Consider the following 16520-nt stretch of genomic DNA (forward strand, 5'->3'; position numbering starts at 1 on the left):
TTCCTTTCTCTGCCCCCCTCCTCTGCTAGTTTTCCGCCTCACTGGTTAAGACACTAAGAAACTAAGGAATGATTTTATTTCCCAGCCTCTTTTATTTTTCTCCCCCCCCCCCCTTCTTCTTCTTCTTCTTTCCCTTTTTTCTTTCCTGGAAACAAATCCTATACCCAGCGTCAGATGGTCTAGCTATAGGATAATAGGGGCAGCATATTCACTGGCTTTCTTACGGATTAGGTCTAGAGAAGGTGGAACGGGGCTATTGAATTCATTCCTTTATTATGGCTTTTAAAAAAGAAGAGGGGAGTCTCTTTTTTTGAAAAGAAAGAAAGATATCTTAATTGTCGGACATTTCTTTATTTTTATTTTATTTAAACATACATATCTGCCTTTAAGCAGCGTTTGGGGGGATGGGGTGGCTGTGTGAGAGAGAGGCTGAAGAGGGACTTACAGGAGAATGAATGAGGACCAGAGAAAAGGTGGCCATAAATGCCCCTTCAAGAAAATGAAGAGCCCTTCTCTTGATTTAGGGCCGCAATCTGCAGCCGGTTGAAGTCAATGGAGAATTTCCCCATTGATCTGAAAAGGAGCCCTTTTTGGAGAGCTCTTAAAAAGTGCGGCGTGACCGAGGCTTGGAAGTGTTTGGGTTTCTTTTCTTCGATTTTACATTTCCCAATACCCTGTTAAGATGGAAAAGAAAGAGAAAAGTCCTGCCTTTTGCCCCTTTCCTCCTCACTGCAGGAGGAATTCCCTTCCTAAAGACAGAGACAGGCAGGTAGACAGACAGACAGAAAGTCTCTCTATAGCTTTTTGTGGGGATTTCGGGCTATGTGGCCATGTTCTAGAAGAGTTTATTCCTGAGGTTTCGCCAGCATCTGTGGCTGGCATCTTGAATGAAAGTCTCTCTACTTCTTCCAAGAAGCTTTATTCGCTGATCACTTACAAAGTGCACATCCCATCATCCCCACCCTCCCAAGTCCCTTAAGGCTGCCTTCTCTGTGGGTGAAAGAGGAGCCGGCAGAGGACACCTTCATGCCTGGGATGTGACTCAGGGACCCCTTGGCCACGAGGTGGGAAGGGAGGGCAGCCCCAGGCACCCACCATTGGAGAAAATCTCCTTCTGGGGGTGGCTGGGAAGGGAGAGGAAAGAAGAAAGGAAGGGGAAAAGAAGAAAGGAGACTGTTGCACCCTCCAAAAACCCCGATGGGGTACTTTGAGGCCCTGCCTGAGGCCCTTTATTAGATAAGAGAGATCTTGGAGCACCTTTGAGACTAATGCAAAGAAAGAAATGGGCAGCATGAGCTTTCCTAGGCTTCAATTTGCTTCCTCAGATGCATTTTTTGTAACTAAATTCCTTGTAACTAAACGGCATCCGAGGAAGTAGACTGCTGCCAAGGTCTTCCTTTCATTTGTCTCAAAGGTGCTACAAGATCCCTCTAGGTACTGATTCTACAAACCAACACGACTCTCTCTTTTTATTAGAGGCAGGGTGTGTAGGGGCCTTCAAGCCCCCTGTCCACTTCTGGAGACCCCATCCGCCTTGAATCCCAGCTGGATAGACATCCATACATAAATCAAATTAGCAAATGCCTTGCCAAGGGTTTTCCTATTAGGCATGGGATCCTCAGAAATGGCTTTGGTTCACATCCTCTGAAATATAGCTTGGTTTTATCTTGGCGGCCTCTCATCCCAGTACTAACCAGGGCTGGCCATGCTTAGCTTCCATGATCAGATGCCATCGGGTGCCTTTAGCTCCTTTTAGAAGGTGCAGTAGGATATGTTTCAGAGGAAGGGGCTGGCAAAAACCACCTCTGTAGACTCCTTGCCACAGAAAATCCGGCAATAGATCGACAGGAGACTTGAAAGCACCGAGACACAGAGGTCGCTAACAGGAGCGGGAAGGGAGAGCATTTCCCATTATCCCTCACCCCTTACCCCCAGATCTCTTCCACAGGCGACTGGAAGGCCCATCATGCACACACATATGACAGTAGTTCAAGCCAAAGTTTGGCAGACTTTCCCTTCTGGGTCAGAAACCTGGCTTGTGTATAGAAGACATTTGCACAGGCAGGGCCTGATCCACAAACCAGTTAAAGCTGAATCTGGGCATTCTTTCTGTTGAAACTCAGCTGTCTCCACACTGCAATAATAACCCAGTTTGAGACTGCTTTGACTGCCATGGCTCCATGCTATGGAATCCTGGACATTGCGGTTTGTTGTGGCGCCGGAACTTTCTGTCAGAGAAGGCTCAATGTCTCCCAAAGCTACAATTCCCAGAATTTTATAGCATAGAGCCAGGGCAGTTAAAGCCAGGGCAGTTTCTGCAGTGTGGAGGCAGCCTGTTATGAGGCACTTTGTTTTGGGTCACCATATGCAGGCTGCACCCACACTGGAGAGATAACCAGGTCTGGCACCGCTTTAACTGCCCTGGCTCAAGGCTATGGAATTCTGGGAGTTGGAGCTTGTTGTGGGGTCCAAACCCGCATCCTTTCCAAGCTCAAGGTATAGGTCAATTCCATGTATGTGTAATCCAGTCCTCTAAACCAGAGTACCAAGTGTGTTGCAAGGATCACTCCAAAGATTTCCCCTACTGTCACCTTGCTTAGAAAGCATAGAAGCCAGGAGAGGTAAGGAAAGACTGGGCCCCGTTTGCCTGCCTTTCTCAAAAGCAACCCCCTTCAATACAGAAACCCTGGAATGGCCATACTCCGAAAACACTTAAAAAGTCAGTGTCCGGCCTTGGTTAGTAAATAAAAACAGGGCCCTAGTTGTCTAGGACTCTTCTCTGCTAGTTGAAGCTTATCTAATCTTGGCTAAATAGTTTTCTCTCCTCCTTTACCTCCCTCCTCTTCCCTGCTTTTTATTTTTTGTTCCTGGTGTTGAGTAAACAGGCTCAGTGTATGGAGCTGGCCTATTCACCAGTTTAGGGGTGTTCTTTCTTTCTTCCCCTGCTCCTATAGAAAAGACTTTTTTTTTTCTTTTTTGGAAAAAAGAAGAGAAGAAGTCCTAAATAGCATTGAGTAGCCCAGCCCAGGGGACAGTGATTAATGATAGTAGTGCCTAAGGTTAACATACTTCACTGAAAAGTCTGTTGACTGGGATCCTTGTGATACAATGTGGGCCACTGCGCGCCTCAAGAGAATCCTTTTGTCGGTCTGGGCCGATTGTGTCCTCAAAATTCTGCCCACGAAAGTTTGCCAACCCTCCTCTTTGCCCCAAGAGTTTAATAGTTTCCCTCACTCGGCTGGCATTGTGTCCCCGGTGAAAAGCGTCCCCCTCGCTATTCAAGTGTTGGTGGTCATCTCAATAGATCTCCAAACGCCCATATGGTGACCACTGGAGATGAATCCAACTGTTTAAATGGGGGAGAAAGTTGGGGTTTTTAAAAACATTTCAAAAGTGTTTGAAAAGATCCCCCGACCAGATCCTGACACAATTCTCTCTTGGCTTTGAAGGCCGGACCCTATTGTCAATTGATTATCAGCAATATTACTTTAAAGTATGTTTCCCACAAATACTGTGATATATATGTGTGTGTGTGTTCCAGAATAGGCTGAAAAAAAGGAGAGATAAAAGCTATGCTCTTGGTTTTATTTTTCCACCTAACTTTATCTCCCCCTCTTCTTCTTCTTCTTCTTCTGGTGCGTTTAAGAGTCAAAAGAAATCCCTTCTTCTAGTTTTCATTTAACCCCACAGAAAACACTCTGAATTAGGCTCTGAAAGAAAAGAGAGAGTTAATTTACTGACAACCTCTCCTCTGCCTCTACAGAAATGTCCATTCTTTTTGTAAAACACACACTCTCGCACACACACACCACGCATACACACACCACCTCCCCCCTTTCCCTTCAGTGTCTGCAGACACTTTGAAAGACAGCTAGACCATGAGCACATCTTTACCCCCAGCAGCAATGTGAAAACAATAAAACTTTCTCTTGTTTAATGATAGAAATTACATTAAAAAGTGGTGGAAATGCCCTAATTAAAAATGTGTTGCTTAAATGATATGCCAAGCGCTCAGCTGTGGAAGAGCATATTTAGCTACTTAGCAAACTCGCTACTATTTCTTTTTAAAATTACATGTTAAAATTTTTAAAAGAAATCTTACTTTTCTCTGGTGCAACACATTACAAAGGATGGACAGTCCTTTTATCTAAATATAAAATTCCATTTTCAGCAATTATAGCCTGTTCTTGGTGATGATATAATTACAGCTGTGCTCTGTAATAGGTGTCAAGGCAATGCACACTCATACAATAGTTGAATAAAACTGCAGAACAATGCAGGCACTTCTAAATTCACAACCTTTAAAATGAAATTGACTGTGCAGAATTCAAATCAAAACTAGATAAATATTTTTTAAAAAAGATTACAAGCTTGGTTTGGTTTCCTAATAGCCCTTTCTGCAAACCTATCAACAGCTAATTGATTAGATAGGAGTTACTGATTATAGATAATCTGAAATATGGAACATCACTCTTTTTAAATGAAGCAATGGCTACACAAATTTCACAAAAGGAGGAGTTTTACAGGGTAATTTTTTTGTGGAAAAGATATAACCATATGCACTTGAAACATATTTTTGGTTTGTTATATTGAGCAGAGAGTGAAAAGGGGTGTGTTATTAGAATAAATACACTTTTATTCATCCTTAATTCAAATTGTAAAATACTGTTATTTAGACATTTCTAAATGGGAATTTTCTTTATCTGAACATGATCTCTGTTCAGATCTTTATATATCAGTTTTTCTTTTGTCTTGGCCCCTCTGTCCTGGCTTCCTCTGTATGTCAGGGAGATCACTTCCCAATTTCTTTCATCACTATCCGACACACTAATTCCTAATTGATAATGTTTTTATCATTGCATTTGTTTGCCCCTCTTAACCCTCCAGGGCCTACCGACTACAATTGTTTCCTTACTTCTTACTGCAGACGGGCAGATGATGGCTCATGGACCAGCACCAGTCCATGGAACGAGCAGAAATGACTCAAACTAGAGTACCAGGACATGAGAATAATGCTCCCAATCCTAATATATTTCTTTCAGCTTGAGCTGCACATATGATTGCTACGCACACAAAGTGTTTCCATATTTGCAGATCCTTCCTGTATTTTACCCTGCTTTATCCCACTTTGTGCACATCCTTTGGGGAGAACCATTCCATATCCAATAATAGAAATGGGATTAAAAAAAAAAATGGCAATGGGCAAGTTAGCCACATGCCATTTTAATGAGCCCTACAGACCCTGCAAATGTGTTTTGGACCAGAATGTAAATAGATTTACATCCAAATATTTGGTTTTGGCTGATGCTGGGATGGAGCTCTAAGAGGCTTAGCATACTGTTTGCAGTGAACTTGAGACTGAGCCATTGGATGAATATCACTTCACCTTAAACGTGGCCTACTGTGTTTGTGATCACATACCAACTCAACCCAGTTTTCCTTAGAGTCGCCTTCTCTTTATGTTGCAGATGGCTGCCCACAACAGGAAGGAGCGGGTGAAAACACCAACTCCATCAGTTCAAACGGTGAAGATTCAGATGAGGCTCAAATGAGACTCCAGCTGAAAAGGAAGCTGCAAAGAAATCGGACTTCCTTTACCCAAGAACAAATCGAAGCGCTTGAGAAAGGTGAGCCAATGGATGCTCTTGCAACCTCCTGCAAGAGTCAGAACAAGGGAATTGCATGACATTTTCCTGACTCTTCTGGAACATTCTGACAAGCTCTGCATTCAGCTGCTGATGTTCAGTGATTCTCAAGCTCATACCTTCCTGCAGCATCTCTCAAATGCTGGGAGATGAGGTGACAAGGGATGCGAGAGTGACAGCAATTGAAACTGGCACTCCAAACGCTACAAAAAAACTTCAGCACACATGTGTGGCCCGAGTCATTTTTACAGAGCTCCCAACTGCAGTTTTATACAGTACTTCCTCCTCTTAAGCTACATGATACGCTTGTGCAGTGTGCTTTACAGCACTGATGCTGTGAATACCATTCAAACATTATTCAGTTCAGTTGCCCCCCAAATGTAGTTGCCTTCCTGCTGCTTTTATGAATTTCTCCTCCTTATTGGCCTGGATTTCAAGCATCTTCCTTAAAATAGGTTTTGAATATAGGAGTTGGGTGCTACTGCAGATATCATGGCTCAGTTCTACAGAACACTAGGATTTGTAATTTTGTGAGGTACTTATAATTCTCTTATTGCAAAGCTGTAGTGCACTACAGCACTAGAGCTTTCAAGAACATGATTCTAAGTACCTCACCAAACTACAAACCCTAGGATTTCATAAGCTTGACATAACAATTAAAGTAGTATCAAGCTGCTATAACTGTGCTGTGCAGGCCCTATACGGACAGGCCAAAATAAAGCTGCTTCGGGTCACTTTGGAGGTATGCTGTTTAAATGATGCATGCATCCTAAGAATCCGGAAGTTGCACTAAAGCTGTGCTCCAGTCCTTATGACTGGATTGTGGCTTTGGCACAGCTTCCAGACTCTTAGGACACATACATCATTTAAACAGCATACCTCCAAAGTGACCTAAAGCAGCTTTATTTTAGCCTGTCTGTAGGGGGCTACTGTTTGCCATATATTGGCTAACCCAGGCATCAGTTTGAAAATGGAAAAGGCTGCCCTAGTTTTCCTATGCTGCATCTCCCAAAATACATCCGAAACATAAGTAAGACTTCTTGAATTTTCCTCCACAACCAATAGCTGAGGATCATCTGAAATCAGATGGTTTGGTACTAAGCACCTGATCCGGCAGAGTGAGAGTACTGCTGTGCGTGGGAATACAGAACAATAACACCTGCCTTTGGAAAAACACTTTTCGTATCTTCCTGTTCCAAAGCACTTCTGCAAGACTATTTCTCATCAAAGATTTAAAACTTAGAGTGCACTCAGTCATATACAGAAAGCTGAAAGGAAGATGTGATTTTTTTCTCCCTGAAAACTATTTTTAACATTAATTCTCTAATGTTTCCTTTTGACCAGAATTTGAGAGAACTCATTATCCTGATGTCTTTGCCAGAGAGAGACTAGCTGCCAAAATAGACTTGCCTGAAGCAAGAATACAGGTACTCAAAGTGACTATATAGCATTTCGCTCCCTCCTTCCCTCCCTCTTTATAAAAGGGCACATTGATGCCTTCTGGGGAAAATATACAGAGTCCAACCTAACCCCTGAAAACCGCAGGGTGCCGCTTTACCATGTATGCAGTGAGCAATGTCCTTGGTGGCATTTCATCCAGATCTCACCTAGAGATATTCCAATGAGCATAGGCAACAAATGTGCATCTAATTTGCCCCCACTATATATGCAAATGGATTATTGCTGTTGTGTGCCTTCAAGTCATTTCTGACTTATGGCAGCCCTAAGGTGAACCTATCACAAGGGTTGCTGGGCACGTTTCTTCAGAAGAGTTGCCATCCTCTGAGGATGAGAATGTGTGACTTGCCCATGATCACCCAGTGGGTTTTCATGCTTGAACTGGGATGCAAATCCTGATCTCCAGAGTCACACTCCAATGCTCAAACCACTATGCCATGCTGGCTCTCAACATATGTTAAAGGCTGTTTCTTGTTAATCCTCAGTCATTTGGTAACAAATGAAGAAGTAGACAGAGATTCTTCAGGAAAATCAAGGCTGGGGGGAGAGATTTTGTTGCCTGAGGCAAACGATAAGGTTCCTTCTGCTAACCCCAGCTCTGCATATGGAAACTAACTGGAATTACCACTGCATCTGACCTCAGCACCAGTGACAGCAAGCTTTGCCCCCTGAGAGTAGTAAGCTTGATGATGTGGCAGAGGACAAACTGGATGGCATACACAGCACTCTCCTCCAGCACCTTTGCAGCTCCCAGCACCTTCCATGTGAAGTGCTCTGGTAGAGCTGTCCCAAAGGAAGATCCTGTCTTGGTTTTTGTGAAGGCTTCTCATTAGCACTGCAAACTACAAGTACAGAGCAAGATTTAGAAAAGCACCAGGTTACCCTGTCTGCATGAATGCACGATAGGACACCAGTTGCTTTTCATCCACCTAATGGGAAAGGTCTTGTTTTTGCAGGTGTGGTTTTCCAACCGAAGGGCCAAGTGGAGACGGGAAGAGAAGCTAAGGAACCAGAGAAGACAAGCCAGTAACACCCCCAGTCATATTCCCATCAGCAGTAGTTTCAGCACAAGTGTCTACCAACCAATTCCACAACCGACGACACCTGGTAATATGCTTTAAGAAATATTTTGACCAAACACTCACCCTTGCAGGTCAATATGACAAAACATCCTGTACAGTCATACAGTCATCTGTTTGAAACATAAACTAATACGTCCATCCTGTCTATCTTCCTATTCTATTATAGTTTCCTCTTTCACATCAGGTTCAATGCTGGGCAGAACAGACACCGCGCTAACAAACACATACAGTGCTTTGCCACCCATGCCTAGCTTCACAATGGCTAACAACCTGCCTATGCAAGTAAGTATAATCCACTAATATGCTCTCTCACTCTTGAGGACAGTGATTACGGAAAGGAAATTTGTGCTTTGAATGTATGGGGCAAATACCAATTCTAGGCCCAAGGGGGAAGTTCTCAAATGTTTATGACAAGGGTGAGAAACATATTTTGGTCCAAGGCCTGAGTTCAATTTTAGAGAGTTCCCAGGACCACATTCTAGTGGAGGGTGTGGGATAAAAGGCAAAAGGCTGGAATAAAAATATCATCAATTTTTTTACTTAAAGTTCTTACTTCCAGTCACTAAGTCTTAGGAGAGACATTCAGTAATGGAAGAAACTCGTACAAAAGTTGGGAAGCCACCCAACGGGGGAGTCCTGGTAGAAGAAGTGCAGCCATTGTGGGGAGCTCAGAGGGCCAGATTGGGATTCCAAAGTGACAGATTTGGCCCCAGGATCTGAAGCTGCCTACCCCTAATCCAGGGTAAAGGTGGGAGATCTTCAGCTCTTCCAATGCTGATGAATGACTACTGGCACCATTCCTCAACATTAACTATGCTGGCTGGGGATGCTGGGAATTTGACTCCAATAACATCTAAGTGACACAGAAGTAGTCTAGAGGATTTCTATATCACACAATGATCACATTTTCTAATCTGGATGGGATCTCATGCATTATTATCAGACCATTTTTACAAATGGGACACCTGAGCCCTTCATGAAGATTTTACTTTGTGCTCATTAATCAAGAATAACTCCCACTTTCTGTCATTATGGGCCAGTTTATAGACCACAGTGCTGGTCACCACTATCTGAAAACATCTGTTGAAACAGCTTTTTACCATTTTTGTTTAACCATCTTGTACATGGCAGATGGCTAGAGGGTATTAGAGTTAACAATATTTGATCTGTGTTGTGCAATCTTTATCAGGGCGGGAGGAGGTTTCTACTGGGGGATCTCTGGGCAATTTCCAGTAAATCAGTAAGGCTAATGCAAAGGGATTTTATAGCACGTTTGAGATTAACTGGGGGGAAAAAGAAGCTAGTAGCATGAGCTTTCATAGACATGAGCCTGCTTTCCCAGATTCATAGGGTGGCAGTAGGCTTAAGTCTGTGAAAGCTCCTGCTCCCAGCTTCTTTCTTTCAGTTTGTTTCAATGGTACTACAAGAGCCCTTTGCCTACTGATTTTCCAGACTAACACGGCTATGTCTTCAAATTCTACCATCAGTAAGGCTAGATTTCTGACTTCCAACTGCTAACAATGGTAACAGGATTACTTCCATCCTCTGAACCTTGTTGTTGCTGTGTGCCTTCAAGTCATTTCCAAATTATGGGGACTCGAGGATGAACCCATCATGGAGTTTCTTGGTAGAATTTGCCTTCTTCCAAGGCTAATGTGAATTACCCAAGGTTGCGTAGTGGGTTTCCATGGCTGAGTGGGGATTTGAACCCTGGACTACAGAGTATTAGTCCAATGCTTAATCCACTACATCATGATGGCTCTCACACTGACCTCTGAACTTAGGCAGCCAGAATGAAGAAAATCCAGAGAACTTGGTTGTGGTGTTAGAACAAAAATATTTTACTTTAAGTCACCTTGAGTCTTGGCTTTGGGTAAAAGACAGGAAATAATATGAAGATGATATCCTCCTCCCCCTCATCTCATCACCACCAAATTACCAGTCTGGTCCAGTCTGCTATGAAAGTTACAGTATTAGTTCTGCTAAGGGTTAGCTTTTCTGATAAGTAGGGACAGGCATTGCTTCCAGTTCCTAGCAGAAGGGTTTAAGGACAGATTCTTCACCTTTGGCTGCAGTTTAAGCATCTTTTAAAATTTACAGTTAGAATGCCTCCGTGCTCATTTTGGGCAGCAGCATGATTCTAAAAGATATCTGTAATGTTTAGTGGAGAAAAATGTGTCTCTAATAAATCTGGATCCTTTTGATCCAACATACATTAAGTTTGAAATTTAATTAAAAGAGTTCTTAAGAGCTCAATTTCACAGAATATCAGGCATTTGAAAAACAAATTTGTCACTATCCTTGGGTGCTTCATAGCTGCTGAATGAGCAGTTGCATAACGTTTTGATCTGAAAGAGGCAAACATATTTGAAAAACTGGAAAACTAGAGGCTAAGGATGCATTTTGTCAATAAGCAGGGAATCTATGGGAGTACATAACCGGAATCCTGATTCTGTGCATTTTTATCCTGGACATCCATAAATATGCTTTATTTTATATTGAACTGAGCCCATTAGTTCTGCCCAGAAAACGTTATCCAAGCTTAAATCCTACTGAATTCATGTCAGTTGTAACTGTTTAGTCTTCTTGATTTCTATAGGTATGGTTGTGTTTTACATGATGCCAATGCAAAATATAGAAATTTGGGCTCTCTTTGGGACTACATGAAATACTAAAAGAAAGTTTCATGTTATACATTGATTGGCAGGTTTCAATAAAATTTAAATGCAACCAATTTTCTTTGAATGGAAAACAATTTATTTAGTCTCAAGAGATAGGCCTGGTTCCATCCCCCACCCCAAGTATTACAAGTGTTTTGGGACTGACATACACACACACACACACACACACACACACACAGAGGGAGAGAGAGAGAGAGAGAGAGAGAGAGAGATACACATGCACACATAAGCGCACATACACACACACACACACACACAGAGAGAGATACACATGCACACATAAACGCACACACACACACCATGCTTCTTTAAAAATCCAAGCATTATTGATTTCAAAATGGCAGAAGGAGCCAAAACGAAGGGCCAATTGCAATGGAAATCTATGGAATATGGCTGCATAAAACAGGAAAGAATTAGGGAGAGATTTTCTAATTTGCACTAAATGGTGTGAAAATGAGAACTAAAGTACGTGATAAACTTATCAGCTGCCACGGAGGTCAGCAAACGTATATGTGGAGAAGGTTAATTGGGATTCAGAAATATAAATTCAAAAGTAAAAAGTTTATTTGGTTGGTTAAAAGGAAAATATCTAAGAAAACTGTATATAACCGGAGAAACTCGTTAGTGTAGCACTGATGAGGAGAACGAGCTTATTAAAATGCTAGCAGAATTACACCTTGGTTGGTAAGAAAATGTGGCTATTGGCACCCTAGGAAAGCCCAAGGGGGAGAGGAGTATGTGAACAGCACCTGCAGTTCTAACAGCTGTGTTAAAATGGATAGAGCTGCCAACCCACCTGCTCAGAAAAAAAGCAACGCAACTACAAGGCCTTCACAATTATTGTGCTCTTGCAATGGAGGTGGTAGGAAGATAATGAACTTATGGCTTTGCTTAAAGAATTTTTTAGCAGAAAACTTCAACTAATTGTAAAAGTGGAAAAACAAAACAGTATTTTCCAAAGAACTCCAGAGATGTTAGAAACTATAATGTACAACTTAGTAACTATTACAAAAAATTAGAAATGAAATCCCCTTAAATTGTTTGGCAAATTCAGGACCAAATACTAATCAGTTAGCATTTTTTTTCTTTTTATAATTTAAAGATAAATTAAACTCCTATCTAGGAATAAAATGTACCAAACTCCACTGGACTTATACCTGAATAAATGTGCCCTGCAAGATGAGATACTGGGATTCAAGCTGCTTCTTTCCCCCATAGAACCATTTTACATACTTGCATTTACCTGATCCAAATATTACACTGAGATATAAAGACAGAAGAGACCTACTATCAAACATTGAGAATGAATGCCAGTATTATGAATAGTAGTCCTCTTCAGTGATATGACTGTCACCCCCATTTGAATTATTCATACTCTCCATCACTGATTCCCATCACTGATTTGGTGAACTGTGGGAGATATGTAGAATAAGACTGTAAGAGGAAATAGATTCATGCAATGTGAAATAGATTTTCCATTTCTCCTCTGTCTGTATCCTCCTGAATGTGCTCTGGAGGGCCCCACAACCTGAATTTGATGGTGGGGAGGGGGCTAGGGAGGGAGATGAATTATGCCTCTCCTTCTTTCACTGGGATGTAAGGCTTGTCAACAAGAAAATTAAATTGATGGATGGCCATCTGTCTGGGATGCTTTGATTGAGATTTCCTGCATGGCAGGGGGTTGGACTGGATGGCCCTTGTGGTCTCTTCCACGTCTATAATTCTATGATTCTATGATGGAATAATTTCTGCCTGCTACAACCATAGGATGAAAGAGTCCAACTGCCATTGAGATCAGCATCTGTAACTAGTGCCTGTTAGTTGGATGTCTGAAATACACATTTACATGTAAAATGAAGTGCATTCCAAATTAGTGAATGCCTGTGATCATGGATACTCCACTGTTAGTTCTTCACCCTTGGGAATACTCTGAAAGCATCTAGTGCTGTCGCATTGTTGAAGCTAAGGGGGTGAAGAGTTATCAGTGCTCAAGGCAAGCAAGTTCTGAGGAAGTAATCAGTTAGGTGAAAGTACCTGCTCTTTGCCTGCCATGTAATCTAGATAGACCTCTGTTGCCTCTTTGGGATGAGAGGTGGGCATGAGAGCCCCATCGGCCAAAGCACGGCTTATGAATGTCAAGTGGCTTTGTGAGTAGGGCACTTGTGCTGCTTGTGCAAAGGTGTGTAACAGATATGAGACATGGCTGAATATTTTTTTCCTGCTTTCCTCCCACAGCCCCCAGTACCCAGCCAGACTTCCTCCTACTCTTGCATGCTGCCCACAAGTCCGTCAGTAAATGGGAGGAGCTATGATACATACACCCCTCCTCACATGCAGACACATATGAACAGCCAGCCGATGGGCACTTCTGGCACCACTTCAACAGGTAAGCAATCCTCTGTTTCTTCTCTAAGGATAATTCATCAATTCCTTTCCTAGTTTAAATGGTCTGATTCCTTTATTCACAGAGGGATTACCATTTTTTTCTGTCAAAAGGTGATAGATACCGATGATACCTTTCTTAAATGGAGAGGTTTAGATTTTCAAATAAAAAATGGTCAAAGTTTTCATTACTTTTTGGAGGGGCTGTACTTTTCTCTCGGGAGAAAGTTGGGGTATAAAATAGATAGACAGATACAAACAGATAGTGCAGCAATATAATTAATGCATTCACTTGTTTGCTCCATCTTACATCTACCTTCCATATGCTTACATCTGGTTAAAGTAGAATAATTTCCTAATATTAGGAAATGCTCAAACAATGTCCCTGACACATTCAAGAGAATCTTAAAAATACAGTTTAAAGGGAGCACATCTAAAGGTTTGAAAAATAATCTTTATAGTGTTTATATAATTTGTTTCTTATATAAACACTATAAGGTTTATTTTTGAAAGAAACCCATATTTTGTCTGAGATCCTAAAAATGATGCACACTGTTATACATTTATTTATCAGTGATCCAGTGATTCCTTGTCCATGTAGGAATTCTGATGTGCACAATAAAAATACTCGTCTGTGTATCCCCCACTCCCTCATTTCAATGGCAGGATTATAGCTCAATGCTCTTGAAGGAACTTTGAATAGAGTGGGTAGTAGGTGGGATGCAGAGTAGGTAGGGCTGTGTGAATGAACTACAGAAAGTATAATGTAACATACTCAGCCTTTTTGAGTTATAGCTCCCAGATTCCTTCAACTAATATTTTTTGGTTCTGGGACTTGTTACTACAAGCAAGCAAGCAAGCAAGAAAACAAAGAAACCAAAAAGTATGGTTCCTTGTTGTGTTACTGTGTATGTATGTATTTTATGGTAAGTTTTAACTTACCTTCCAGAACAATTATATTACTAAGGCAAAGTGCTCTGATTTTTCCAGTGCCCTGCTAGGCTTTTGCCAGCAAAAGGCAAAAGGGAGGACTTCTTTGCTGTTCTTTTCCTGCTCTCTCTATCCATCTCTGTCTGTCTGCCTCTGTACCATTTCCTTCCCATTCTATACAAAGAAAACATTCAGAGTTATATGTACCTCAGTGTGGTGGAAGGGTTTTAGATACTGTAGATGCAGAACTGACACCACTTCCACCAGCCTGATCCACCCATTTCACACTCCTAATTTACTCACCTTTACCTTTCCCAGCATTAGAATTCTGTGCTTGGTGAGATAAGAGGTGTAGACCTTTCCTCTCCTACAAGTACAGAAGCATCCAAGATGAGATATCCTCCTTTGATGCTGGGGTCCCTCTGGCTTACATCCCATTGCTAGTCCTAACTAGAGTAGACCAATGAATCTAGTGCTAATTGATGTAGATTCTACTGATCCAGAGGGTCTGTTTTAGTTGGGACCGGCAACTGGATGTAAGACTGTGCCTCCATTCTCACAGGGGGAGATCTAATCTATTCTATGGCCATCCCAGAGCCATAGGCTTGCACTATTAGTCTTTCAGAGGGGGCAGGGTAATTATCCAAGGAGGTAATCCAGCCATGATTTAGCACTTTAAGGTCAATTCCATCAATTTTAATGGAAGATCTGTGTGCTTAATGCTTTCCTTTTCAGACCACTTGAGCTTACAAGTGTGCCCTCCTTTGGGATGGTGTGCCCCCCAAATTGTGAGCTTTGGTCATCCTTTTACTTCTTATCTCAAGTCACTCTCTTGTTTTCCTCATGAAATTATATCTGAGGTCATGGTCACTTATATTTCTAGAATTCTGTAAACATTGTGCATTCCTGCGGATAAACAAGGGAAGGAAATTGCAGTGATGTTGCTCTGGAACTCCCAGCAGTCTAGCCAGCATTGCCTATAGTGAAGAATGCTGGGAGCTGCAATCCAACAGTGTCTAGAGAACCAGTCAATTGCCATCCTTGGAATAAATGAATCTATGCTATATTTGTCATTAGAGATAGACAAAAGAAGGTCAGAAAAGCTTAGAAATGAAATTAGGTGCAGTAACCTTTGAAAGTATTCCACCAAAGGCCATTTCAGGAAATGCCTATTAAAAAGTACATGTGTCTGTGTAAAGATATGTACTCATTTTCTTTTTCTCTTCCCCACAACCCAGGTCTAATTTCTCCTGGAGTGTCAGTTCCTGTTCAAGTTCCCGGCAGTGAACCTGATATGTCTCAGTATTGGCCAAGATTACAGTAAACCATGTGTTGATTTTGTAAATTGCTATATGGACAACAGTTGGAGGTTCAGCAGTCTTTTCTAAAAGAAGAATGGCTTTCAAAGTACTTCAGCCCTGTGACTGTGCCCTAGACGTAACACATGGAGAAAGACTTTAACATGGACCTTTGCATACTGAAGGCATTATATCAGTTGGAACAAATCTTCATTTTGGTACCCAAACTTTTATTCATTTTGGTGTATTATTTGTAAATGGGCATTTGTATGTTATAATGAGAAAAAAAAGAACAATGTAGACTGAATGGATGTTTGCTTTTGTGTTGGTCATGAAGTTGTTTTTTTAAAAAAAGGAAGCCATGATCAACAAGCTTTGCCACGATTTAAGAGTTTTATCAAGCTATATCGAATACTTCTACCAATCTGTTCATAGATTTCAGACTGATGCTCCAAGTTTGTATCATTCCATTGCATATAATTCAACCTGGAACAATACGCACTAGATTTCTGTAAGAAAAATATCTGTTGGGATTTCCAAAGGTTATTAACAGATGACACTTACATGCAAACAAGGGTGAAGAGAGAACTTCAAAGAAGAAAAGTTTGATAGGGAAAGGGTAGATTGTGTCTTCGATATAATCCAATTTGTTTTATGTCAAAATGTAAGTATTTGTCTTCCCTAGAAATCTCCCAGAATGATTTCTATAATAAAGTTAATTTCATTTATATTTGACAAGAATACTCTATAGATGTTTTATACACATTTTCATGCATCAAACGTTTCTTTTTTGGTCGGCAAAAGTTAATTGTTCTTAGCTATAGTTGTATTACTGTTCACAGTCCAATCATTTTTGTGCATCTAGAATTCATTCCTAATCAATTAAAAGTGCTTGCAAGAGTTTTAAACTTAAGTGTTTTGAAGTTGTTCACAACGACATATCGAAATTAACCATTGTTGATTGTAAAAAAAAAATCAAAACATGCCAAAGCCTTTGTATTTCCTTTATTATACTATTTTCTTTTTAACCTTATAGTGTGGTGT

The 16520-nt window shown here is 41.2% G+C and overlaps 1 protein-coding gene across 14 annotated transcripts in view; it reads left to right on the forward strand.

The window, feature by feature from the left end:
- The window catches only part of PAX6 (paired box 6), a 39037-nt gene extending 22833 nt beyond the window's left edge, over positions 1-16204 (forward strand). For 9 of the 14 annotated variants that reach the window (XM_042475273.1, XM_042475335.1, XM_042475307.1 and 6 more), the window contains 6 exons: positions 5469-5627; positions 6990-7072; positions 8060-8210; positions 8352-8467; positions 13102-13252; positions 15417-16204. In XM_042475273.1, the coding sequence (XP_042331207.1) occupies positions 5469-5627; positions 6990-7072; positions 8060-8210; positions 8352-8467; positions 13102-13252; positions 15417-15502 (746 nt within the window). In that variant the 3' untranslated portion in view covers positions 15503-16204. The remainder of the gene's footprint in view (positions 1-5468; positions 5628-6989; positions 7073-8059; positions 8211-8351; positions 8468-13101; positions 13253-15416) is intronic. The other 5 variants (XM_042475291.1, XM_042475342.1, XM_042475317.1 and 2 more) reach the window with 1 other exon arrangement.
- The last annotated feature ends 316 nt before the right edge of the window (positions 16205-16520 follow it).

This window comes from Sceloporus undulatus, chromosome 1 (genome assembly GCF_019175285.1).
Source record: "Sceloporus undulatus isolate JIND9_A2432 ecotype Alabama chromosome 1, SceUnd_v1.1, whole genome shotgun sequence".
In the NCBI taxonomy this organism is placed as follows: domain Eukaryota; kingdom Metazoa; phylum Chordata; class Lepidosauria; order Squamata; family Phrynosomatidae; genus Sceloporus; species Sceloporus undulatus.